The sequence below is a fragment of the Lytechinus pictus genome, chromosome 4, assembly GCF_037042905.1.
Source record: "Lytechinus pictus isolate F3 Inbred chromosome 4, Lp3.0, whole genome shotgun sequence".
Classification (NCBI taxonomy): domain Eukaryota; kingdom Metazoa; phylum Echinodermata; class Echinoidea; order Temnopleuroida; family Toxopneustidae; genus Lytechinus; species Lytechinus pictus.
This window is the reverse complement of record NC_087248.1, coordinates 31,599,703-31,627,358: the sequence shown is the minus strand read 5'-3', so window position 1 is coordinate 31,627,358 and position 27,656 is coordinate 31,599,703. Positions and strand designations below refer to the sequence as shown.

Here is a 27,656-nt window from a genome sequence, read left to right as displayed (position 1 = left end):
TATGATCGCAATAAACCTGGAGTGGATTAAGATCACAATAAGCCTGGAGTGGATTATGATCACAATAAGCCTGGAGTGGATTATGATCACAATAAGCCTGGAGTGGATTATGATCGCAATAAGCCTGGAGTGGATTATGATCACAATAAGCCTGGAGTGGATTATGCAGATGTGAACAGTGTGCAGATAATTTCACACTGTGAACACTTCTACATTGTGAGTGTTCAAAGTGTTTTCACAGTGTGTTATGTGAAAATGTGTAATCACACAAATACTGAAATCTGACATTGTGAACGTCACTGTTTTCCACACTGTGAAGACACTATGGGACACTATTTTCTTTCTAGCAGTGACATGGTTTGACATAATAAAAACCTGGATAATTTTATTAATATGCTAAACGACATCTTAACCATGTTAATTGAACAAGGAACTTCCCGCTTCAATATTTTTATGATCTTTCTTCTTAATCATTAACTTGATGATCTCAACCTCATTTCGCTAATAATGGGGTAATTGCGATGACTGATTCATTAACAGAATGATGTAATAAAGTTTGGTCTTCATGCACTTCAGAGATCTATAAATAACCATCACTGTAAACAATGAAACCAAGAAAGTCATATTCATTGCAAGTATATATTCATATCCCGAAAACCCCCAAACAACACCAACAATAATCAGCCTTTGAATTTCTCTCACATAATATGTACACATGTACGCTGGCATGCACGATTAATGCCAGCAGCAATTTTATTTTCATCGATTTAAAAAAGAAAATATCTTGTCGAAAATCAAACTGCCTCGCTCAGAGTCGTGGTCGGGATTCGAATCCAGGATTTATATATCGAGTTATAGGTGCCTTCGATCACTCGGTCACGGTACCTCTATCCTTTGAGGTGATGATGATGATGACGACGACGAACAATTAATGATGACGATCGATCACCTTCATCAACTAAGTTACGTCATCTTTATTTACTTCGTCTAAATTCAGTTGATCATTTCAACTGATAATCTCATTGATCTAATAAAGACGCTGATAGTAGAGCTGCAATTAGTATAAATGGTCAGGGGTGGCGACATGTTATTAATAAGGGGGGGGGGGTCTACGACGTAAAGGTGAAGATCGTGCATCATAACTCATGTGATCAACAGGGGTTATGGAGTTATGACCCAGATATATATATTAAATACTTTTTTTCATTTGTTTTCTTCCTTTCGTCCCTTTGTTCTTTTTTTTGCTATCCCCCTTAAAAAAGTTAAGGGGGGGGGGTTACACTCTGGCCCCTAAATTGCTGCCCCCGTGGAGCGTGTATGATTACGTCATAGGGTCATTAAAAGCCTGATCTATGATAATCAGTAATTACACAGGTAATGTTGTATACTCAGGCTACCCCTCCAAAATGACGCCTCAAAGACTGGAAAGTTCAGAATGTGACCTTCTTCAACGGCTATGGTCAAGCATTTGGAATAAGCCTTGAAATTAAGTCATTTACTTTACAGCCAAGATTCCAATGCACTGACCTCAAGTGGCGCAATAAGTCAACAATTTTGAGGGGCCATGCAAACATGGCGTATGGGTTAAATTTTCTAACAAATGGTAAGAGCAAAGCGAGCGAGCTAAAGTTTTGTTATATTTTAACAAAAAGATATTTATTGGATAGATTTTGACATAATAATGATGATAATAATAATGACATAATAATAAAGGCATGGCCCAAAGGCCCCCATTTATTTCTGTGTTCTAAACCTTTAACAGTCATGGATGAACCTCTTTTCAGACAAAAATAAAGATATATCAGGTTTTTATCCAAATTTGACAGTGCATTTTCAAGTTTTTTTAAATCATTAACGAAAAAAAATTCAAATTTAGCAAACTCTAAAAACTAACTAGTTATAATGACTATCAATAGTCAATGAATACAACTGATGTATCAACATCTAGTCATAACCTATACATTCTAGTCAGAAATTAAGTCGAATGCAACTAGAAAAATGGGAAAAAAATTGCAACTGATCGTTTCATCTATAGCCATTTTGATTTTAACTATATACCTATATAGTTTTTCAGAGTGTACCCTTTGGGGAAAAAGTACAAAAGGTACCTAAGACATTTTTTTCTTCTTGAGATTCGTAACACAGTTGCTCGATCATACAGCTCTCAACATATTAGTAGGGCCTATGTCCTGGTTTTTCTTGGTGGCAATGCGTTAATTTTGCCTGGTATGTAGGTCAATAAAAGTCACATTTGGATATATTTTATGGCCTATCTTATAGCTTCATTCGGTCACGAAGGTCTTAAAGCTAAATCTCTGATCTTTTCTCAAACATGGATTTGACTTTTTACCTCTCCGGGTATTTGAACAAGAAATAGTGATTACATCAAGAAGGGCGGGGGAGGGGGGGGGGCAGGGCCCTGTGAACGGAGAGGGAGAGGATGTGTGTGTGTGTGACAAAGTTCAATATATATAGTTTAGGTCATTAACTCAATCACCCTCCTGGGCCTGTTAGTAAAAACAAACACAATATAAACTGGCAAGAATAACAATGTAAATGTAATATAAAAAACATAAAATGGACATAATATATATGGAAATGGAAGTGATGAAACTACAGAAACAGAAAATAACAGCAGACACTGTGCCTGTTATGTGTAAATACGGTAAACATGATAAAACATTAAAATCTCAAACAGGAACAATGTTAGAAAAAAATATTAGAGTAGTGAGACGAGACGTGAGTGATGGAGCGGCCATGACGGAACGAAAAAAAAAAAGATTAAGTAAAATCAGTGAGTGGTGAAAATCGTCCGATGACCCTGCATCTTGAAATAAAACATGTATTTTCGGACGAGATGACCTTACTTTTGGGATGATAACTTTTTTTTCTTCTTTTTTTTTGCTTGTCAAATTTTCCAGCCCCTTGTCCCCCCTACCTTTTGGGAGAGATTTCCGCCCCTGCCCTGCATGACCCTCCCAGTTTTTCTGATCATCTTTGCTTTGGTGAACTAAACCATGCTGGGAGCAGATGAAGATGTGGATGTTTTTTATTTATAGATGACCCTGCCTTACTCCTCTCATATCTATACATCGCTCTCATATCCTCTATCTCCTCACGCTCCGTGATCGTAAATGGTAAATCAACGTGCCTTTGCATATTCTTTCTCCATTTCTCTCCTCTTCTTGCCTAGACCTGAAGGTCCTTTGACATTGACATGTATTTTCAAATCAATTTAGAGTCAATCGAAGCATCAGTTATAATTATTGAATCAACTACCCATTCAATGGTAACCATGGTAACGTCACTGAAAAGCAAATGAAATGATGGTTTCTATGGTTTCCATGGAAAAATCCCTACAATAAAATAGTGACGTTACTCATCTTGGTCTTTGGTATAATCATGGATCCTACTAGAAATGCAACGCAGGGTTGTGGAATATATTTGTACGCAGAGCCGGCACGACGGGGGGGGGGGGGGGGGGGGGGGGGGAGAGAAAAAAGGAAGGAGAAGGACAAAGGAAGGAGAAGAAAGAAGAATATTAACATGAGAGATCTGGTCATATAACTATATCTCTATAAAGCATGATAAGAGAGGTACCCTTTTTGTTTTGAGAACTATATGCAGTGATATGCGTTGCAATGTTTTGTTTTTTACTTTAATTCAATTAATTTATCTATTTCAGATGTAACAATATAAAATGTACAAAGGTTACAAAAAGGGTAGCACCTCAAAAAGTGTACGCTTGTCGAGCAACGTGCTCCCTTACAACAGCAAAAAAAAAATCAATATATTAACATAAATAAGATAACTACATTGAACCTAGACACATCAGACATTTATAACCATGATGGAAACAATGTACAGTCAATGATGAAATGCATACATTGATACTGAAACATATGTATTGAGTAAAACAAAATACACTGCAAAAACTCCGGTGTTTTACCCGCATCTATTAACCAGTTTAAAATTACCATGTTTGCGGTTTTATTTCGATTGACCTGCGTCATATCATGGACCTACATCATGTACATAGGGGGAGAGTTCGTCTTGACGATGAAGGTGGACAAAATTGGTGAATAACCAAATGCATTACAGAGACGCATGGATTGTTTGAGTTTCTAAATTGTGATGTCATTGTGATGTCATTGTGAGCAGTTTTCCCCCAGTAAATCTAACCCTCTAAACGGTTCGTGATGACTAAAATTATTTTCTAATAAAAACGAGTATGAAATTATGTATCTGATAGTATAATTATTGAGTACGCAAATAAAATATTTTCCGTTTTATGAGATTGATATCATTTTTCAAGAAGTGAATAATAAGAGGAACAGAAAAGGAATGAAAAGAGAACAAACATTAGGATGGAAAAAAGAAGAATACAAAATAGATGGATATAGGTCAGGCAAGTTTTTATTACCGCTGTAATTCAATTGAGAGAGTCTTGCCCGATATCAAAATACGCCAAAAAGTGAGTTTTTTTTTCTTCAAACAAAAATGGCCCTTCGACAAAATGTTTGTTCTCCTTAGACTAGGTCCTACATTTCGTACAATTGAACTTGAAAAAAAATCGAAGATTAAGAGGAAAACAAACAAGGCCGGGTTGGTTTATCTTCTGAAGGTTTATTTTCAAGTATGAGTCATTGGAAGGTAATGTCTTGTATGAGATCACTGAACTGGATCTATATTGGTTTCAAACCGGCTCGATCATGAGAATCCCCGTTAAATTACGAGAACTTTTTTTAGGCTAAACAATACCCATTAATTATTCTTGCATTCACACCGCCCCGAAACATACCCACGGAATAAGTTTCTGAAGTAGATAAGGCAACGTTCAGTCTAGATAGATACTATATGATTACTGTAAAAATGGCAATGATTTATATTCATGTATTAAAAAAAGGAACACTTATTTACACTCACTTTTGGCTATGCGTTTAGTAGTACACTCTGTGTTATGCATGCGCATATCAATTCAATCCAATTCAATTCAAATAAAAATTCGTTTTCTTCCCTTTTTCACAAAATATAATATGATTTAAACAAAATAATTTTTCATGAAAATATAAATATTTGACTTCCCAGAAAGCAAAGGCTTGTAATGGGATGCGCCTGTAACACAAATACAATACAAATACACAATACGAAAAAAAAAAATCCTTATATTCACTCGCCAGCCCCAAGATAGTCAAACGCATTCGGCAAAGTTTGACTATACAGTACATAAGTGACACATTATCACTTTTGCCTTTTTTTCGACATTTAGGTTCATGAATATCAATTCTACATGGTGAAATGTATTAAACAACGAATAAGTAGCTTGTATGCCAGCTCTATGTTCTGTCTAAAACTTGCTGAGTTGCTGGTCTTGTAACTTCAACATTAGAGATCAATAAGTCTCTCCTCGATCTAACGAATCAATAAGTACGTTCGAAATTATTCGAACGTCACTATAATGGACGGATAAGCCGACAAACTTATGCCTCCATATTGTATATATGTGTAGATGAAAAAAAACATACCCTCAAAACAATGTAGTAAAATTTGACGATTTTCATAAATAGTTAGTGTTATACGATTCTCTTTTTTTTTCTGCAAGTATACATTTCGAGCTTCGGTTCGAAATAAATTCAAAGTCGGGGGAACGTTCAACCATAGGGATAATAAATGAATGACGTATAATTATAAAACATGAAACATAATATAAAATGATAAAAAAGTCAAATTACCTGATCTATCGTCTGATAATAAACAGCAATGCTAATTTTGGTCCATTCAATTCAATATACAGCTATAATATGCAGGGGTAAATGTTTACTTGGGTAGTACGTGCACATATCGGTACGACCATGGACCTATTACGACCGATCGAGGCGGTATATTTTGATTGCAATTAATGTAGGGCAAAGTTGGTTGACTGCAGGCTGAATGACCATCTGTGTAAACTTGGTTACCGATCAATGACAGCCAGGCCGAATCCAATTCAGGGGCGGACAAGGGTTTTAATACAACTAGGAGAGGGGAGCTGGGTTATACAGGGAATGGGGGGGGGGGGGGGCACTGGGCAAAGTGCCCCCACCATCAGCTGGTAAAATAATATGAAAGAAGAACAAGGATTCAGTTTTGGTCCCGATCTTTTGGAATTTAATCTGTAAGATTCGATTTCTTTTTCAGTTTGATTTGGAAACTGTTTAGACAAACGGAGTTTATAATGTAGTTGCTCAGTGAATTAAAGTATATATATATATATATATATATATATATATAAGGCACCGGCGTTCAAAGCTGGGGGCCCGGGTTCGATTCCCGGCAGAGACATTTTTTCGGCATCACCAATTTTTCCAAAGGGTAGATAGCTCTGGGGAACCTTGATTTAAGCTACACCTACCATTGTTCTCTTCATCCATTTCTTTACAATATTTAAATAAAAGAGTTGCCAAAGCTGTTGTACATGTATAACTTTACACATTTATATATATATACAATCTCTGTCAAAGCGTGGTTCTACGGAGGGGGGGCGGGGGCAGTTTGAATAACTCGAGCACCCCCTCAAAGGAATAATGGTTATTGCAAAGCGATTTGTTCCTCTTGAACAGGATAAAATTATGTAGGCATATCTCCTTAAATAGTCAATGTGAGCGCGAAGCGCGAGCGAAAGTTTTATTTAGGCCCAAAGCTACCTGAACGTTGTTCTATTTTCTAATTCTTTCCATCCCTTTAAGTTTAGTCACGTTTTGTCCTTTCTACCCATATGCCCCATCTTTCTTTTTCTTCCCCTTGCGCCTCTGTAGTTATCTGCCTACGGAACACTATACATCACCATTTTCCCCTCTGTTCTTTTCATTGTCCGGATGACTTTTTTCTTTTTATCTGCTTTTCATTCTCCTTCTTTATCTCCACTTATCTCCGGGAAATATCTCATTAAACAAAATTTAGTTTAATGGTTTGGTTTACTGACTTTATTTTCATTACAAGAATGAATAGAGGATAAGATTCAGGGATGGATCCAGCTTTCGTCGATAGTGGGTCCAGAAAATTTTTCATTCACATTGTCTCCGATCGGCCGCCGAAAGCTGATTTCTGTTGCTTGATTAGGATCCCCCGCAAAAAAAAAAAGAATAATAACTAGCATTTAGTACGCTCTCCATAGTTAACTATATCACAGCGTTTACAAACGATTTAAAACAAAAGTACATAATAATTACAATACAAATACACGCAAAAGAAATTAATCGGAAAAGAGGTATGTTTTTAGAAGTTTCTTAAATTGATCTGAAGAGTTTGATGATTTAATGAAAGTGGGGATGTTGTTCCATTCTTTAGAAGCAGTAACACTAAATGTGCGATCACCTGTTTTTGTACGAGTTTTGGGTATGAATGAAGTTTTGGTGCATTTTAACTTTATTCTTAAAACAATCTCATGCGGTCTAAATGAATACCGCGAGCACAAAGCGCTAGCTCAAATGTTTGGATAATTTTTGTATTTTTACCTGAGAAAGTAACATTCTGAGCAGGGGCCGCGGAACGGTTTTCAAAGTGGGGGGCTGACCATGAAAAAAATCACAATCATATGGTCATTTTTACGTTTTTGTACACGGTTTTGGAAAAAAGTGGGGGCTGAAGCCCCCCCCCCCGCTTCCGCGGCCCCTACTGAGCAGCTATGTATAATCATTACGAACAAGGTGCGTCTTTAAAATGTTATGATATTCCGAGCTAAAAGTGCACCTTTTGAATCATGAACAGAAAAGTATCTGACGATTGATGCGAGCGGGAAATTCTGAAATGCTAAAAACAATTTTGTTTTATATTCTAGCCTGGAAACTGGACAGTTTAAGCACGTTTTTAATGAAGCTCGCATACAGACCTATAACTGGACAGTTGAATTCCACTTTTTATTAAAGAACACGATATAGGAGTGCTAAGTGCGAGCTGATTTTTTATTTTTTATTCATACTATAGATTTAGACCGACCTAAAACCGGCCAATCAATGTGACCGTGAACAGAATGGGTAAATAACTGAACAATTTATTGATGCGAGCGCGAAGAGCGGGCTGGATTTTTTTAATTTTCTGACATGAAAACTGGACATTCTAACCACGTTTTGCAATCATGAACAGGATGGGTATCCAATAAACAAATCGAGCGCGAAGCGCGATCTGACATTGTTTATATTCTGACCTAAAAAGATACGCAATTAGGTCTGTTTGCAACCACTCATAAAGAGGTTACATATCTCACCAATTATCGATGCGAGCGCGAAGCACGAGCTAAAAATGTTACAACTGGACATTCTTAACTGAGCAAGAACAAGTTATGTATCAGAATAAACAATTATTGCGAGCGCAAAGTGCGAGTTGTTTTTTTCAGATTTATACCTAAATTGGGTCATTCTATGCACTTTTTTATTGTTAAGAAGAAGGATACCAAGCTGAATGAATGATACGAGCGCGAAGCGCTGCGAGCTGATAATTCATAATTCGACTTTTTGAATTGAATTGAATTTATTTAGACAAGTATAAAAGAGCATGTCTCGGGGAGACAACAAAGGTTAAATAACCCGTACAGGCTGGGTTGCTCCCCGGAAAACCATAGAAATTACATGAATATAACATAGATATTTTAAAAATACATAAGTAAAATCCATAATCTGATAAAACATAAAAGGCATGGAATGATTGAGGAAAAAAAACCGAATCAAGCGATTTTGAAAGGTGAGAAAGGGTGTGAATATCAGCGAGAGGTATGGGAACTGGCATGAGGAAGAGAAGGCCGAGTAACACGTTTAAAAAAAAAAAGAACAAGTTGCAAATCTCAATTCTCAATAAACAATGTGAGCGCGAAGAGCAAGATGAAATTTGTTGGCGATTTACTCCTAAAACTGGGAAATTCTAATCACTCTCGGTATAGAGATCACACTTTAGCGATAAAAGAGTCAGTGCAATTTAACATTCATCGAAAAAGATGGTGCAAGACCGAGCAAGAACACGGTAGGTCTCATGAAGCAGTTGGAGCACATGCGTCAGTTCAACAATCCTGCGATTGCCTAAGAAACATTTCCCAATGGACAACATCTCAGACTTCTACATAATAACATGTTACTTCAAAACCTCGTCTACCCAGTCATCATTCTCTTTCTTTTTACATCTTTCCATCTATTTTCACTCTTTTGTTCTTCTGTTTGCCCTTCTTCTCCTTTTTTATTTCCTTTTTTTCTCTTTCCTTCTTTATCTTCTTTTCATTTTTTTTTTCTCTCCCCCCCTCTCGACCCTTTTCTTCATTATTTGACTGGGGCGCCAATTTACAGACGATATCCGGAATAGTCCGGCGCGGTGTACCCCAACCCCGACGACCCTGACCATGGCAGGATCTCCACCCTTCATCTAAAGCCCCTCCCCCGGTTTTGACGAAAGTGTGTGTTGGGACTATAATGTAATATAAATTTTGAATTATTGAATTATAAATTATAATTTTTTTAAATACGCCATTCTCATCAATATCACCGAATTTTGAATGGGTATATCTAACCTTAAAACAGCCATTTCATAGGCTATCTACCGGATCGGTTTATTGTCGCTTGGTCTAGAACCTGTTGGACTAAGATAAAAGTTCTAACATGATTCGGTCTAATATTGGTCTTATAAGCAGATGGTCTAGTCATCACATCGTCCAATTATCATTTGGTCTAAAAGCCATTTTGTCTACAACTATTTAGTATAATACCGATTTGGTTTATCATTTGATCTAATTAGTTGGTCTAACACCCAAATGATCTCGTCACTTCATCTAATTACCATTACGTTTATTCATCCTATAGTCGAGTTTCCAGTTCGTCTAATGGGATAACCATTTATACATAGGACCCAATTGGAAATAAGCCTTTCGGCTTTCATGGGCTATCCTGTCAAGGTATTCTTCAAATTAATTGTATATCATATCACCTGTGATATTCTTGACGAATAAAATCAATCAATAATCATCACCGGTTGATTTAATGTGATTTTGTTCTAATATCAATCTGTTCCATATACATGATCATGTAGATGATTAATAATGGCTAATCTACAGTTCAGCTGCTGGAGGTGCTGACACAATGGGGCGGGTGTCGAGGGACTGTAATCCTATTTTCAAAGAAAAAAAATGTATTTGTACCTGTATTTGAATACTAAGATCTGTTCTTTCATGTAATTCTCTCAAGGTGCTTTTTCTCTCATCCCTTTTAAAATTGTCATCGTGGAGTTTTTTTTTTCTTGCTTTTTCCATTTTGACAGGTAGTGCAACGAGGTGAAACCTAAAGAATCAAATTATAACGCTATCAGAATAGAAAGATACAAACAGAGCTGCGCTTCTTTCAGCTGCTGCTACCGTCGAGGTGATTTAATGTTCTTTATAATCTGTTTTTGCAATTATCTTGTCAACGAACTTTGTTTGAATAAGATTCGTTGACGATGAAATCAATGTCAATCACTGACTCGGTAGATAATTGCAATACTGAAAAAATATCCGAGGTATATGGGCAGAAGAAAGTAGCGGTGCAAAAAGGTAAGTTTTGAAGGGGGCTCAAATTTGTTTACAGGGGCATACACCTTTTTCTGGAAATAATAAAAAAAAATTCTTCTTCAGTGGTAGAGCACCGCCTCATAAACGGGAGGTCGTGGGTTCGATCCCCAGCCGAGTCACACCAAAGACTTTAAACATGGGACCTTTTTCCTTCTTGTGGCAGGCGCTCGATGTATATGAGAATGGTAATAACATGTTATGTTATGCAAGGAAGAACAGCATACAACTGAGAGTGACTACCCTGGTTAAATAAGAGTTATTATTATATTAATGACAATCTTATTTTGTAATAATTTGTCGAAAAATAAATCTTATGAGAATGGAAGGAAATTTGAGGTTTTTATACAAATCAGCAAGTTTATTAAATTGGGCGAGCCAAAATTTTGTTGCCATTTTGTTGGAAATGAGAAATAAAAACTGAAAAATTGAGTTAGCCTTAGTTTTTGTTCATCTCAGTACCCGTTTACGCTTTCTTCTATTTTTATGCATTATATATTATGATTAAAGCAGGGGGGGGGGGGGCTCTGACCAAGCAAAAATTACAATCAGATGGTCATTTTTAGGTTTTGTATACGGTTTTGGGAAAAAGTGGGGCTAAAGCCCATCCAACCCCCCCCCCCCCCGTTTCCGCGGCCCATGAACAGTAAACGTTTCGTGATATTTTGAATATATGTTACTTTGATACAAATATAAAATCTCAATTGATTTAGGCCGGGAATATAAATCGGCCTGTCAAAAAAGTCATTCTGATCATACATTACAGGAAATTTGATGACAGATTATGTTGAAGGGGGGGGGGGGGGGGAGTAGGTAGGAGAGAGAATTAAAGAAGGGAAAGGGGAGGAGGTAATGAGTCTGAGATAACAGATCAGAGCGTGTATGATTATCCATGAAAGCATTCTATAGAGAGAGGGAGAGAGAGAAGGGGGGGGGGGGGTGAGGAAAAGAAGGGATGATAGATTTTGATAACAATGTTGAGATTAGAATGTGGTGAAGTCAACAATAGAACGAAATGTTTTGACTCGAAAATAATTATTTAGTGCTTCAAAAATTGAAATATAAAGTGACCGAAAACACCATCTTAATTTCATCCCATACACTTAAATGTGTACTATTTAGGCGTCTATAAGACGCCTATTTACAAAATCGGGGTTTGCCTTGTAGTTTTAGCTTTTCATTCTCAATAATGGTTGTTTTCAGGGTTTATTAGTTCTAATACATGCACTTGTACACATGTTTCATCGTGATTTGAGAATTTTTTTAATCGGCTGCTCACAAAGTTAAACAATACCTTTAATCAACAATGTTGCAAAATATGAAGGAAAAAAATCAGAAAAAAACCCATTATTTTGATTTAAATAAAATATGGAATCTAATCAGACGATTGGCTGACAGTCATTTATTTTAGCTTAAAGAAAACTTGCAAATGACTGACCGGTCATGGTTTGGAAATGTGGATGGCATGTCATTTAGCTCTGGCATGTACGCTCGTTACTTTAGAAACCGTTCGAACGCCCTCAGCGATGATTCGTGTACTGTTCCAAAGATACCTTCTGTGTATAATTCTTACTATTGCCCTAGATGACGTATAATAATGACCCCGTTTATTTCAACATATCTTTTTCGAAAATTTAAATGAAAGTGAGTAAAATGAGCTCTTTCCAATCGGGCCACAACTTGATACCCACCCAACCCAGGTAAAACTGTGTCACTGAACTAATTTATGATATTTCAGTAGTTCACATAGGGGTAGGTACTTCCATTACGGTTTGGTGTAAAAATTATAAACACAATTTAGGTCTTACATGTAACCAAAATGCCAAAGCAAAGCCGTTGCATTTGTTATCATGGCAAATGCCCTACATACATAAAATGCTTTTGAAGGAATGCTACATGTATAAAGAGGAGAATTTTAAAACATCTTTTCGAACGAACTGACGGGAGGGGTCTTATTTTTAAAATATGAAAAAATCGTCAGCACCCAACGTTAAAAACAACAACAAGTGGAACGCCTCTGGCAGTCTCGCCTGCATTACGCGATTTAATATAGCAGCAGTGCTAGCTTTGAAAACTACTATAAAATAATCATTCACAAAAACACCATTCATATAATGACATAATACCACGTTCATTGACCATAAATGACATTTGAACGGTGACTTAAGACTTGTCAACTACACCCATGTCCACATTTCATTCACTCTATCTATAAACTGTCAAAGTTATGATGGCAATTCAACAATTACCCCAACATGGCCTAAGTTTATTGACCTTAACTGACCTTTGACCTTGGTTTTGTGACCTGAAACTCACAGGGGATGTTCAGTGATACTTGATTACTCTTATATCCCAAGTTTTATGAACTAGATCCATAAACTTTCAGAGTTAGGATGGTAATTCAACAAATACCCCCAACACGGCCAAAGTTCATTGACCTTTAATGACCTTTGACCATGGTCATGTGACCTGAAACTCGTACAGGATGTTCAGTGATACTTGATTACTCTTATGTCCAAGTTTTATGAACTAGATCCGAAAACTTTCAGAGTTAGAATGGTAATTTAACAAATACCCCCAACACGGCCAAAGTTCATTGACCTTAAATGATCATTGACCATGGTCATGTGACCTGAAAACTCGCACATGATGTTCGCTAATACTTGATTAACCTTATGTCCAAGTTTCATGAACTAGATCCATAAATTTTCAAAGTTATGATAGTAATTCAACAAATACCCCCAACTTGACCAAAGTTCATTGACCCTAAATGACCTTGGCCATGTGACCTGAAACTCTAGCAGGATGTTCACTAATACTTGATTAACCTTATGCCCAAGTTTCATGAACTAGGTCCATATACTTTCTATTTTAAGTTATGATGTCATTTCAAAAACTTAACCTTCGGTTAAGATTTTGAAAATAATTCTCCCAACATGGTCAAAGTTCATTGACCTTTGACCATGGTCATGTGACCTGAAACTCGTACAGGATGTTCAGTGATACTTGATTACTCTTATGTCCAAGTTTTATGAACTAGATCCGAAAACTTTCAGAGTTAGAATGGTAATTTAACAAATACCCCCAACACGGCCAAAGTTCATTGACCTTAAATGATCATTGACCATGGTCATGTGACCTGAAAACTCGCACATGATGTTCGCTAATACTTGATTAACCTTATGTCCAAGTTTCATGAACTAGATCCATAAATTTTCAAAGTTATGATAGTAATTCAACAAATACCCCCAACTTGACCAAAGTTCATTGACCCTAAATGACCTTGGCCATGTGACCTGAAACTCTAGCAGGATGTTCACTAATACTTGATTAACCTTATGCCCAAGTTTCATGAACTAGGTCCATATACTTTCTATTTTAAGTTATGATGTCATTTCAAAAACTTAACCTTCGGTTAAGATTTTGAAAATAATTCTCCCAACATGGTCAAAGTTCATTGACCTTTGACCATGGTCATGTGACCTGAAACTCGTACAGGATGTTCAGTGATACTTGATTACTCTTATGTCCAAGTTTTATGAACTAGATCCATAAACTTTCAGAGTTAGGATGGTAATTTAACAAATACCCCCAACACGGCCAAAGTTCATTGACCTTAAATGATCATTGACCATGGTCATGTGACCTGAAACTCGCACATGATGTTCGCTAATACTTGATTAACCTTATGTCCAAGTTTCATGAACTAGATCCATAAATTTTCAAAGTTATGATAGTAATTCAACAAATACCCCCAACTTGACCAAAGTTCATTGACCCTAAATGACCTTTGACCTTGGTCATGTGACCTGAAACTCAGGCAGGATGTTCATTTATACTTGATTAACCTTATGTCCAAGTTTCATGAACTAGGTCTATATACTTTTTAAGTTATGATGTCATTTCAAAAACTTAACCTTAGGTTAAGATTTGATGTTGACGCCGCCGCCGTCGGAAAAGCGGCGCCTATAGTCTCGCTCTGCTATGCAGGCGAGACAAAAATAATGGTATGAAATAAACTAATAGAAAACAGGCATACAATGATTTATAAAAATAACACAAATGTATAATCCTATGTCGCCGACAAGAATCCAAACATAAGTCGATTTCGCTCATCCCGACCCCTTACATTTTTTTAATACTTCTTCTGTTTTGCCCCTTGCCAATTTTTTCACCCCCATTACAAAGTGGATGGTCGTGGACCCCATGCTCGTACACCATCATCACAACTATCATCTACATCATCACCACCACCATCAATTCATCATCATCAATTCATCATCATCATCACCATCATCATCATCATCATCATCAATTCATCATCATCATCACCATTGCCATTATTTTAACTCTATCACCATCATCATCTTTGTAATCCCATTACCTACATCAGTCAACCGAACACCTAAAATATTGAAAATTAACAGGTGGTTGTCAACCAATTTGTGCTTTTCACAATACATGAGCACAAGATGCAGCCTTTTTGTGAGGTCGCTACTTTTCATATGGGTTTAACACCATGCATTCATCAATTTATGTCTACCTTATTTAAATACTAGTATTCCTGGGATCTAACTTGTACGTCTGCTGATTTATCCTACCAGTATTCTCCCGTGCTTGGGATTCATTGTTCAGTTAAACATTTCCTTGTTTTTAAAATTCTTACTCATGGTGCTATAGGCCTACATAGGGAAAAGTAAGTTGGTTGAGCCACAAGGTCTGTCATCTTATTGGTGGGGCATGTATTATGAAACACAGGCATACGTCACGGGAACGAGGTATACACCACAGAAAATAACAGGAACAAAGTATAAGCTGCATTGCAGATGAATTCATTTATTCATTCCTGCAATCTGTACAGTTTTTTAATGCCACCCTCCCTAGAGTGTCCTCATCGCTTTCCGCCAACACGTGGTGCTGCTGATTTTACCTTCTGTTGTGCCTTGCTTTTTGTGCCTGCTCTCGCCTGTGGATGAAAAGATAAAGAAAAACATAAAAACAATCATAATCTTCTGATTCACAAAAGAGTCCATTGTTTTGTTTTTATTTGCCTGCAATATGATTTTCACACTGCATTTGCTCAACCCCATACTATCCTCAACCCCGGACTATCCTTAACCCCATACTATCATTTTTTTTTCAGTTTCACACCGTCTTTCTTAACCCCATACTATTTGCTTTGCTAGGGTTAACGCCTTAACCCTGGACTATCGCACAGCTCATGAATATTGATGATCTTGCCACACAGAGCGTGATTAATGTGCCATTTTGACTTCTCTGATTGGCTAATGCTTAGCCCGGTTTTGTTTCACACTGCATCTCTTAGCACCACAATTGTGGTGCTAGCACTGCAATAAGCTAGCTAACCCTGCTTTTTTGCAGGGCCAGATAGTACCATACTATTTATCGTGCTAGCCCACTTTGCTAAAATGTAGTGTGAAAATGAAGTGGGCTAAGCTTAACACCAGAAATTGGGGGGGGGGGGGGGGTCTTAGCCTTACCTATTTCCCGGGTTAAGGAAAATAAGTGCAAGGTGAAAAACATATAAGTGTTTAAAAGTTGGATTCTTGTTAAGTCACATTCTCAAAATGAGATCAGATTTTCAATTTCTAATAAAATGACGACCCATATTATTTTAAAATACTGAGTTGGATTTGTAGTCATGTGGGGGGGGGGGGTGAATTTTATGACTACGCTGCTGAAAGGCGACCAATGGCTTCCTTATTTTTTACTTTCAAGTCTTGAACATCTTTTCAGACAATTTTTTTGTGAAAATCACACACACCACGACACTGAGCGACTATTTATACATACATATCAACCCAAACATTTCACATACAAAGTCAATGCAAAATGTGTTTTCAACCAAACATAAAAAAATTATCATATTCACTTTTTCCTGGTTTAGATGGATTGGTTTTATGCTTTATTTTACAAAATGGTCCCAGCCAAAGTTCATTAAAGAGCAATTAAAAAGAATACAAAGGTTAAAAACACCCAAATACATATAAAAAACATATGAAACAATAAAATACAGTTCTGGTAACGATCTCAAAATGACTTTTTACAGAATCTAATATAATGACCACCCAAGTGTCTGTTTGTATGAATAAAAAATATGTGCCAAAGGATTCTGGAAGAAATTGTGTAATTGCTGAGAAATAAGCAAAATAAGCGCGGATTCGGTCACTTCCGTTGGGTCTTTATTCCAGCAATAATACATTGTCCTACGTGTGCCTATCTGTGTTGGCGATCTTCAGTGTGATCATATTTCAGCTTAGATTTTATGATTTCACAAAGTTCAGTTTATGTAACTGTACCAGATCTAATTCCCCGATGATAAAGTCATACTTAACCTTGGTTTTACAGACTTTCTCAAGAAATTAGTGTTTTACTGCAACTACTTTTATTTAGCTTTAAGTTGAGAGATCTTTTTTGTAGATGTTTGTTACAAATGCCATAATAAATGTGGTAACTACAATAATGCCATTATAGTAGTCCCACATGTAGGTTGACAAGACTGACATCAACTGACAAGGATCTTTCATACTAGTAAGAAAAAATTGAAATTTTTTCATTTTCTTGGTTTCCAACTAAATCAAAATAATTTCAAGGAAATATGAGAAACCGATGGCCATTTCATAGATGTAAAATTTCACCAACTTATTGGGAAGGTTCCCCCCCCCCCTCAAATGATTGTGAAAATAGAAAAATTGAATGGGTTCATTCAACCCTAATATAATTTCTTTTATTCTGCTCCCAACCAAGGTGACCCCAACAATTTGACGTAGGTATTTCTCATAAATATTGTTGCCATAAGGTTTCCTTCCAAACTCTATATAACTTGTTTTTCTTGATAATTTTGTTTTCACTAGATGTAGTGACTAGTGTTAGCTAGAGACCCTAGTTTTCTGTTTTCAAACATGGCAATTCCTTGTTCTTCATGGTTAACATCCCTTTCCACCTTCTACGGTGACATGTACAAAACATGTATGTTACCGTGTAGCTGAAGCTTGGTGAATACATGCTAAACAATGCAAACAGCTTTGAGCAGAATATGCAGTTTTGTATTATTGAATTTTGCTTTGATTTTCATGTATTCATCCCAATCCCATTCTTTTTTTTGCCTGAAAACTATCGGGAGGAAAACTGGGTATTCTAAGGGGTTACCACACAAACATCTGGGTATTGTCTCATTATATATCTTGTGGTGACTTTTTTATTGATCTCAGCCAATGAGATTGAAGGATTTCAGTAGCTTTAAATAGCTGCTAATGAAAACAATAAATTCTTACCTTGGGTGGAGCTGCAGCCTTCTTGAGGGCCTTCTTTGCCTTCGTTTTTTCTTTGGCAACCCTGAGAAAAAAAAAATGCATGTTACTTAATGGAATCACATCTTCTGTCCTCTATAAATATTTTGTTATCAACTTGTAATCCAAAGGCCTGGATTCACAAAGGTGGTTTGGAAGAATTAATGAGAATTTGAATTTTGAGATCACTAATGCTTTTGACCTTTTACATTAACACTATCATGCCACCATCTTAGAGGATGAAGCTGGTGCCTTGCATGCGTTGGTGATCTGCAGCTGGCGCATCTCTGTATAAACATATTCCTATATCCTCTGAGGGAGGGCGCTATGAGATTATAACGTCATATGTAAAAGGTCTATTGAGAGTTTTAATAATGTTCTGGTCTTGGCATTGCAAATTTATTTTATGAATCATATTCATGAGTATAATTAATTTAAAGAGTGAAATTCAGCCCATCTCAGATGGTAGTGCATGTAAAAGAGTTTTCTCATTGTTTTAAACTCGAAACAGTGAGATGATTTCATCACTGACAGGCTGATATCACTATTCTCTCTCAAAACTTCAATGGAGAGGAATAAAATGCGGGTAAATTCTGGTGCTAATTCATTGCTCCCCCTAAAAATTCTTGAAATAGATTTACAATGTAAAAAACTTGCAGTGTTGCCATCATGAGCTTTTCTTTTTAAGACATGTACAACTCTGAAACCAAATTCGAAATTCTAGGGTACACTGTTCCGAAATTACTCAACATTTTGCAAGTGTATGTCAGACCCCAATGGCTCAAAAACCTGATTCATCTACAAATCCAATTTGCAAAGTCAACATTAGTAGTTGAATAAATCAAAAGACCAATTACATGTTTTTCTCATTTGTGTTTTTGACCCACACCAATTTGGACAAAGCTACATAAAAGAGGAAAAAAAAAAACCCAAGATGATTTTACAATTTCCATTACTCAGGGTGCGACATAAGCGCTTGCCCGATTGCAAGTAAAAGTTAGAATCGGACAAGTGTTTTGAAGCAAAGACAAAAACTGCTTGCCCGAATCGGGCAAGCAAAATTCTCCTATGGAAATTATATTTTAGAAAGATTCCCCATATTTCACCATCAAAATATAGAAAAGAAAAAGAGACAAAAAAAAAGCAATATCATTCATTTCTTCTTTCGAATTGCAAAATTTGCGCCATTTTCTGCAATAAACACACAGCTCAGAGACGTACACACACACACAGAATCAATGGCAGTCTAGCATACCTAGCGCCTAGTCCACGCAGCCGATGCATGTAGTTAAGTTTCTACGGAGTACGGTGCTGCACGAACGAAGTTTGCTCTGGAAGAAATCTCCCACAGAACTGTCAAAATTCACATTTCTTACCAATGAAAATTCTTGAAGTGTCCATATTTCCTTAAAATTGGGGGTAGCTCTGTCATTTGTAAGCAGTAAAAGGAGAAATTTTCACTTTTGTTATGCTTCAAAAAGATCGGGTTTCGAATGATCGTCTGTATCGCACACACTGAAGTACATTGTTTGACAGTCCCACATAATATGCATTTGTGTATGTTGATAAACGTGGTTTCTTTCGTCACTATTTTTTTTGCCAAGGAAATTGATAAATTTTCTTCTTTATTTATGACTGGATAGTTTGAGCTTTCTTCCTCTCTATTTTCTTTCTTTCTGCCTATCTTTCCTTCTTTTGAATCTCTCTTTATTTCTTTAAATTTCCTTCCTTCTTTTGTTCATTTTTTCTGTTACTATAGCTGTCTTTCTTTTTGTCATTCTTTTTATCTTTCTTCCTTCCATCCAACCTTTGTTTACCTATTTCTTTAATCCTTCCTTCTTTTTCCCCTTCCTTTCATTCTTTCTTACTGTCTTCCTTCCGTCCATTCATTCTTTACCTTTTCTTCCTTACTTTCTTCATCCCTTTCTTTTAATTTCTTTATTTCTTTCCTTCATTCCTTCCTTTCTTTTTGTCTTTCATTCTTTCTTTCTCCTTCCTTCCTTTCTTTCTGTTTTATTTCTGTCTTTCGTTTTTTTTATCTTTCTTTTTACCATCCATCCTTTCTTTTCTTCCTTATTTTTTCTTTCTGCCTGCCTTCATCTCTTTCCTTCATTCCTTTCTGTCTATCATTCTATCTTTTTTTTTCCTTCCTTCCATCTATCCTTATACCTTTTCTTTCTTCCTATCTTCTTTCCTTTCGTTTTCTTTCTTTCTCATTTCCTTCCATCCATCCTTTACCTTTCTTTTTCTCTTCTTTCTTCCTTTCTTTCTTTATACCTTTTTTTTCTTTTTTTATTCGTTCCTTTCCTCCCTTCCTTTCTCTTCCCCTCAGTTTTTTCTATTTTTTTTCTTTCTTTCTTTCCTTCTTTCTTTCTGATTTCCTTTTTTTTGTCTTTTGTTCTTTTGATCTTTTTTTTTTTTATCCATCCTTTCTTTTCTTCCTTATTTTTTATTTCTGCCTTCCTTCATCTCTTTCCTTCATTCCTTCCTTCATTTCTTTCGTTGTATCTATCTTTTTTTTTTCCTTCCTTCCATCTATCCTTAAACCTTTTCTTTCTTCCTTCTTTCCTTTTTCTCGTTTTCTTTCTTTCCCTTTTCCTTCCTTTCTGTTTACCTTTTTTCTTTCTTTTTTTTCCTTATAATCATTCCTTTCTTTCCTTCCTTTCTCTTCCTCTCACCTCATTTCCCTTCTTTCTTTCCATCTTGCTCTTCCCCGCAGCCATTCTCTCTCTCTCTTTCTTTTTTTCCTTTTTTTTTTCTTCCTTCCTTTATTTCTTTGTCCTTTCCGTCTTTCTTCTTACTTTTTTTCTTTCATTCTCTCCCCCTCTCTTATTTTTTTTCTCTGGTTATTTTCAGTGATTTCCCCTTTTTTTTATTGTGTCCTAGTCCCTTCCAAAATATATGGAAAATATATGAGATTAGGAAATTAATTAAAGAGCATATTTACCATATATTTTGTCATGATGTTCAAGATAAAAATCATTTAAAGGACAAGTCCACCCCAAAAAAATTGATTTGAATAAAAAGAGAAAAATCCAACAAGCATAAGACTGAAAATTTCATCAAAATCGGATGTAAAATAAGAAAGTTATGGCATTTTCAAGTTTCGCTTAATTTCACAAAACAGTTATATGCACATCCTGGTTGGTATGCAAATGAGGAGACTGATGACATCACCCACTCACTATTTCTTTTGTATTTTATTATATGAAATATTCTAATTTTCTCCTCATTGTCAAATGAAACGGTGATCAATTCCTCCCTGAACATGTGAAATTAGCATTGTTTAACACTATATGATTCAGTCAAGTCGGTCCCTATGGTCAAATCTCTAAAAAATGAAATATTGTATAATTCAAACAATAAAGAACAAAAGAAATAGTGAGTGATGGACATCATCGACTGACTCATTTGCATGTCACAGAGTTGTGCATATCACTGTTTTGTGAAAAATAAGCGAAACTTTAAAATGCCATAACTTTCTTATTTTACATCCAATTTTGATGAAATTTTCAGTGTTATGCTAGTTTGATTTTTCTCTATTTATTCAAATCAATATTGTACTGGGGTGGACTTGACCTTTAAAAAAAAAGAAATACAACTACAAGGTACATCAGTAGTCATGTTGAAAAATGTATTTTTAAAGCCGTCAATGGTATGGTATGTAAAACTATAAGGCTATTACTTGTTTTGAAGCAATAAAACTTTGTTTTGAAGGATTTTTTCGGGCAAGTGAAATCTATATTCGGGAAGTATTTTCCAACTATTTGAAAATTTACTTGCCCGACTGCCGACTGGGCAAGTGCTTCAAAAAAGTTATGTAGCACCCTGCATTACGGTATTTGTTTGCTTATCCTCGTCAAGTATATACTTGTACCCTCCCCCCCCCCCTTTTCTGCCCCTTCCTTCCTTAACATCTAAATTTATAGCATATGGCCCAGCATTAAATAAAAATTATAATAATGCAGGTGTGTACTTACTTGATGGCTTGCTCACGCTGGGCTTTCCTAGCCTCTGGCTTCTGGTTCCTCTTGGCCATGATGTCAGCAAGAGAGGCACTACCAATGGCACGTTGATACTTGGTGGTCCTACGTGTCCTCTTCTTGGTAATCTCTTCCTGGGAACCCTTCTTGTTCTTACGACGGTAGAGCACCGTCCAGTTCACCCGACGTGGGTTGCGCTTCATCATGAAGGAGGCCTTGCACTTGCCATTGATGAAATTGAAGACCTGAAGAAAATTATTGAGTAATCGATAAGATGAGTTAAAAGCTCTTTCTAAAGTCTGCCATTGCAGAAGGTAACATTCTGTAAACAAACAGGGGCAAGAGAAAGATACTAATACTGTTATATTAATCAATGTAAATTTTCAATAAATTGAACCCACATTTTATTGGTTTACTGACGGATGGTCTAATATCACTTGGGCAAATCATCAGATGGGCTAACAACATTCGGGCTAAACCCACTCAGTCCAATTCTTTTTTGGTCTAATGACCACTTGGTCTAATAGCCAATTGGTCTAATGACCACTTGGTCTAATGCCCAGTTGGGCTAATTGTCACTTGGTCTAATTGCCATTTCGTCTAATGTATTTTATTGTCACTTGGTCTAATACTAGTTGGTCTAATCCTCACTTGGTCCATCATTCATTTGGTCTATATTGCAGTTGGTCTAATCCTCACTTGGTCCATTATTCATTTGGTCTAATGTGCAGTTGGTCTAATTTCCACTTTGGCTAATTTCCACTTGGTCTAATTTGTTAAGTTTGCATGGATGACTTGTTTTCTGGTTAAATTTTTAAACTTACTTTCTGCGCGCCGGCTTCGAATCTTCACACGCGCGCCCCTCGATATTGGAGTACAGTTAGAGTGACTATATTTTTATCCCCAAATTTAGAAAAATATGGGGATTTTCAAAAGCCCGTGGAGATGAAAAATATTATTTGGGGATTGAATAAACTTTGGGATTAGAACCAAAAAAAATGAGAAGATAAAAGATGAATGACTACTGTGGTGATTACTGATAAAGGTCTGCAAACGTGGAATATAATAACACGTCTATGGCTGCTACCAAGATGGTCGCTGTGATGTTGTCGCAGCTAACCCAATAAACCTGTAGTCAAAACCTGTAGAGCGAAAATTTAATAAAGTGACATGTAATATACAAATTATATTTTAAAATCATTTTCCAAGTCTTCCCCTAACCTTACTTTATTCACTCGTCTCCCTCCTCTTATTTTTCCTCTTCTTTTTTCCTCCTTTCTTTCCCCTTCTTTTTTTGCTCCGCCAATAGGGGGGGGGGGGGGGGCGCGGGCCTCTTGGCCCCCCTGGATCCGCCTATGGAACTATATCTAACTGGTCTGTTATTTGCCTCCAAACCAACTATTGGAATAACTAAGCAAAATATTCATAACCAAATTACATGATCTAATGGCTTTGTAACTTTTGGAATCCCCCAAACTGCATAACTATTGCTTATTTTCCATCAAGTTCAAATATCGTTCGTAATGGTGCATAACAATGACTTAAAAGAGGCATAAACGTGATTACCAGATACGTATCCACACAATCAATTACATTATATTTTCGTTCCTTTCTTAATAATAATGTTATTCTGATGAAACCCCGCCATTCAACCATTATGAGCTACAAGGTCCCCAACTTATTGTTCTGTAAATGTGCATGCGGTGATGTAATGATTATGAGTATGATGTAATTTCCATCATCTATATAATCGATATGTAGGCCTAATTATAAGAATTCATTTGATCTCGTCATCGATGGTCCTTCACGGTGCAGGTTTTGTGCCCACCAGCCCTACCCCGGCTCTACCCCTCCGGATCCTGGCGACATGTATTAACTGATGCATGGTATTTATCCACTACGTACCATATTTGCTAATTCTAGATCAAATAAATAATAATGAATGATGTTATGTTAGAATAAATGGACATTAGACCAAGTGTGAGACCAAATGAAAATTAGACCAAGTGACGATTAGCCCAACTGGGTATTAGACCAATTGGCGATTAGACCAAGTGGTCATTAGACCATTTGGCTATTAGACCAAGTGGTCATTAGACCATTTGGCTATTAGACCAAGTGGTCATTAGACCAATTGGCGACTAGACCAAGTGGTCATTAGACCATTTGGCGATTAGACCAAGTGGTCATTAGACCATTTGGCTATTAGACCAAGTGGTCATTAGACCAATTGGATATTAGACCAAGTGGAAATTAGACTAAATGGAAATTAGACCAAGTGGAAATTAGACTAAACGGTCATTAGACCATGTGACAATTAGACGAGATGAAAATTAGACCAAGTGGAAATTAGCCAAAGTGGAAATTAGACCAAGTGGTGTTAGACCAACTGGAAATTAGACTAAATGGTTTTAGCCCAACTGCTTATTAGACAAATTGGATATTAGACCAAGTGGGAATTAGACGAATTGGATATTAGACCAAGTGAAAATTAGCCCAACTGGTTATTAGCCCAAATGGAAATTAGACGAATTGGATATTAGACGAACTGGTTGTAGACGAAATGAGTTTAGACTATGTGAAGTTGGACAAACTGATAAATAGACCAAGTGGTATTAGACCATCCGATAATTCACCATTTTATTTGGGCTGGATTGTTAACTTCAATACCTTTACAATCAATCGAGCCTAAATAAAATGCATCAGTGGGCAAACATACAGAATAAATTTACATTGCCAACTTCTCATGAAGTTGAGAGTGTGAGCTACAATGTAAGAAATAAACTTTACAAAAAAATTTTTTTTTTTTATTTCACATGTAAAGATAATCTCTTCTACTGCAGTCAATAATCCCCATGTGGTGAAATAAGGTACTGTAGGTAATGTTTGGACAATTTTTGCTTATTTTCTCTTTATAGTGGACAATGCTTAACTTTTTTTTTTTGGCACAATCAGTTTTTAAGTAGGAGTCCCATGTCTGTGCATTAATAAATTGAACCTAAGAAACACCATGAATATCTTTACAATTTCCACAAAATAGTCAGCTAATGATGCTCTTTATATTCTGAAGAGCACGGGTGTGGAATGTCTCAAACATGAACAAAGTAAATATATTTCTAAAAAAAAATAGTGGCCTGTCATATTTACTTAGATTGATAAAATAATGGTGCCCCATGTTTGCACATGATTCTGGTGTTTTGATAACGTGACAGTTGAAAATGCAATCCAACAATAATTTTTCCAGTCATAATATTGGATAGGATTAATAAATAAATCCCGACATGGGGGCCTTTGTGAAAATAAATTACTCCTGTGATTGTTTCTAGTAAATGTTCAGTGTAAACCAACTGAACTATTTTTACTTTGAATGTACATGTAGCAACACAAAAGTTTTTATTCAAGGGGCCTTATTTGCCCCATTTGATGGGGCAAATAAGGCTAAGGCCACGTCATGACAACAATGTTTAATGCTCATTAATATTTCTTTTAAATTTTTATGAGATTTTGGGCACACCGAATCCTACATATAAGGAACATTACGGTCTGTGAATGGGGATGGACAGTGAAATGTCATAAATGGACTTGTTCAAGAAATCCCAAGAAACAACGGTTATTCCTGTATTGTATAGACTTTGGTGGACCTTTTGTTGACAAACAAAGGCTCACACTGCTGGTTTCGTTCAAGGCACATAGAATTTTCTTATATTTTTAAAATTAGTTGTCGCTTTAAGTGATTTCCAAAAAGTATTATCAGCAATATATATAAAAGTATGTTTTTTTTTCTTCATTTATTGGTGTCCATATTTTATCAAACAGTCATAGGTATTGCGCATATAACAAATTTAGAAACACTTATAATCTAAATTCGTCATGGGGACGAATTAGGTGATCTGTCTGTGATTGTCATGATCACGATCTAATTTTTGATCATGATCACCATATTTATGCAGATAAACTTGATCATCATAATGAAAACTGTACTTTTATTACGGAAAGAACATACTCTTGAAAGACGGCAAATGATTAAAGGGTAATCATGCTATGAGGAAAAAAAATAAAAATAAAACTTCAAGTGAGATTCGAACCAGAGATCCTCACTTTAAGAGGCAGAAACACTATCCATTCAACCACATTACATGTACTTCTCATAACCTCATATTTGTAAAGAATAAATGTCAGGGTTGGGCTCAATTACTTTCAAGTACAATCCAATTACGTAATGGAAGAAATGTTTAATTATAATTACTTTTCAATTAAATTACATTTTTTTCAATTACAATTACCAATTACTTTTGTCAATTACAATTTCAATTAATTTTTTATAAAAGTCATCAATGAAATGAATTTGTGTTCTTTACGTACCACCACCTATTTCAACACAGTTCTATTTTCATACAGAGAAACTAACAAGATGAAGGATTATGTTAAAGAGCACAGATTCTGCCTATTTCACGCTTTGATGCTGAAGTAGTTGAAATGAAAAAGGTCATGCAATTAAATCATAAATTAAGTTTATTATAAAGTAATTGAAGTCAATTACTTTTTTTAATTACGATTACAATTACTAAAATAACTAGAACTTTAATTCGTCATGAGGACGAATTAGGTGATCTGTCTCTGATTTCATGATCACGAAGACAATCAGCATGTTTATTGAGATCAATATGATCATCATGATGAAAAGTGAACTTCTCTTACGAAAAGAATATGTTGAATACTCTTGTAAAAGAGGGAAATGAGAAAGTTCTGTGAAAAAGTGTAGGTCATACACATATTGTACATGTACATGTCCATATTGTACATTAAAAGGGATTTTAATCTATTTTATTGTCCAATGTTTTATTTCATATACATTGTAATTGTCATAAAGGACCATTTGAAAAATGTTGAAAGAAAAAAAAAGAAAAAAAAAATTCTCATGTTCATCCCTGGGCTCGAACCCTAGACCCTAAGGACGCAAGTCTGATGCCTTACCAATTGAGCTACACTGTTTCCTATAGACTTTACACATAAGCAAATTAAGAGGATCTCAAATCCAATTTTGCAAGAGAAATACGGGCATGATCCCGGCATCGGATCGGAAAATGGAGACCACATTGCGATAGCTTACAATCTCAGCTACAACATACTCAAGGCTCAGAGAAAACCATCAAAAACAAATGGAGATATGGCTCGCGAAATAGAGGAATGTAAAATCCAGTTTTGAGAAAAAGTCATTTCCCATAGAGATTGCACACAAAATGAGCGAAAATGACATGTCTCTATAACTTGCCATTTTTCAGGATGATCCGTTTCTTAAAATGACAATATAGCAATTGCATTAGATAGAGTATGTCCTCAGCTATAACATATTGAAAACTAAGTGAAAATTGACTAATATTTACGGAGTTAGAGTCAAATATGCATAATTATGATGACGTCATAAGTAGCAAAATGGGAATTTTGAGTTCCGATGCCATTTTGATGACGTCATGATGAAATTAAGGGTCAAATGTGACATGAAATCATATCTCCCATCCATACTCTATTCGAATATGAAAAAAAAATTGGGGGTCAACGGACTTCCTGAAGAGCTATAATGAATTTTGTATAGGCATGTTTTTACACATGTATTATCTATGGTTAGTGCGCGCGTGCTGTAAACTTTGATGGAGGCTAACTCGGTTATTACTTGTCGTAGAAGGTTGATCAAGGTATCAAATTGTTCAGAATTATATTATCAATGCATTGATATAAAAAATGGCGATCCTATGCTCTTAAGTGCCATTACGCGCGAGAACGCGCGCGTAACTGTGCGCGCGCGCA

General features: G+C 36.0%; 1 protein-coding gene and 1 non-coding gene across 2 annotated transcripts; both read right to left on the bottom strand.

Moving 5' to 3' along the window:
* Positions 1-15,374: 15,374 nt before the first annotated feature.
* LOC129258703 (large ribosomal subunit protein eL24-like) lies at positions 15,375-22,124 on the bottom strand. The gene is made up of 3 exons (XM_054896935.2): positions 21,849-22,124; positions 17,854-17,914; positions 15,375-15,524 (listed from the first exon to the last, which is right to left on the bottom strand). The coding sequence occupies exons 1-3, from the start codon at positions 22,055-22,057 to the stop codon at positions 15,450-15,452; spliced, it is 345 nt and encodes a 114-aa protein (XP_054752910.1). The 5' UTR covers positions 22,058-22,124; the 3' UTR covers positions 15,375-15,449.
* LOC129259758 (small nucleolar RNA Z195/SNORD33/SNORD32 family) lies at positions 18,321-18,403 on the bottom strand. Its single transcript, XR_008584369.1, has one exon. It is a non-coding gene; the product is annotated as a small nucleolar RNA Z195/SNORD33/SNORD32 family (small nucleolar RNA).
* Positions 22,125-27,656: the final 5,532 nt, after the last annotated feature.

Excerpts from the sequence above, each read along its gene's own strand:
- LOC129258703 (XM_054896935.2), bottom strand. The coding sequence starts at position 22,057 with ATGATGAAGCGCAACCCACGTCGGGTGAACTGGACGGTGCTCTACCGT. Across the intron at positions 17,915-21,848 it reads CAGCGTGAGCAAGCCATCAA|GGTTGCCAAAGAAAAAACGA; the intron begins GTAAGTACACAC and ends TTTTTTTCTCAG. Across the intron at positions 15,525-17,853 it reads AGGCTGCAGCTCCACCCAAG|GCGAGAGCAGGCACAAAAAG; the intron begins GTAAGAATTTAT and ends TTTCATCCACAG.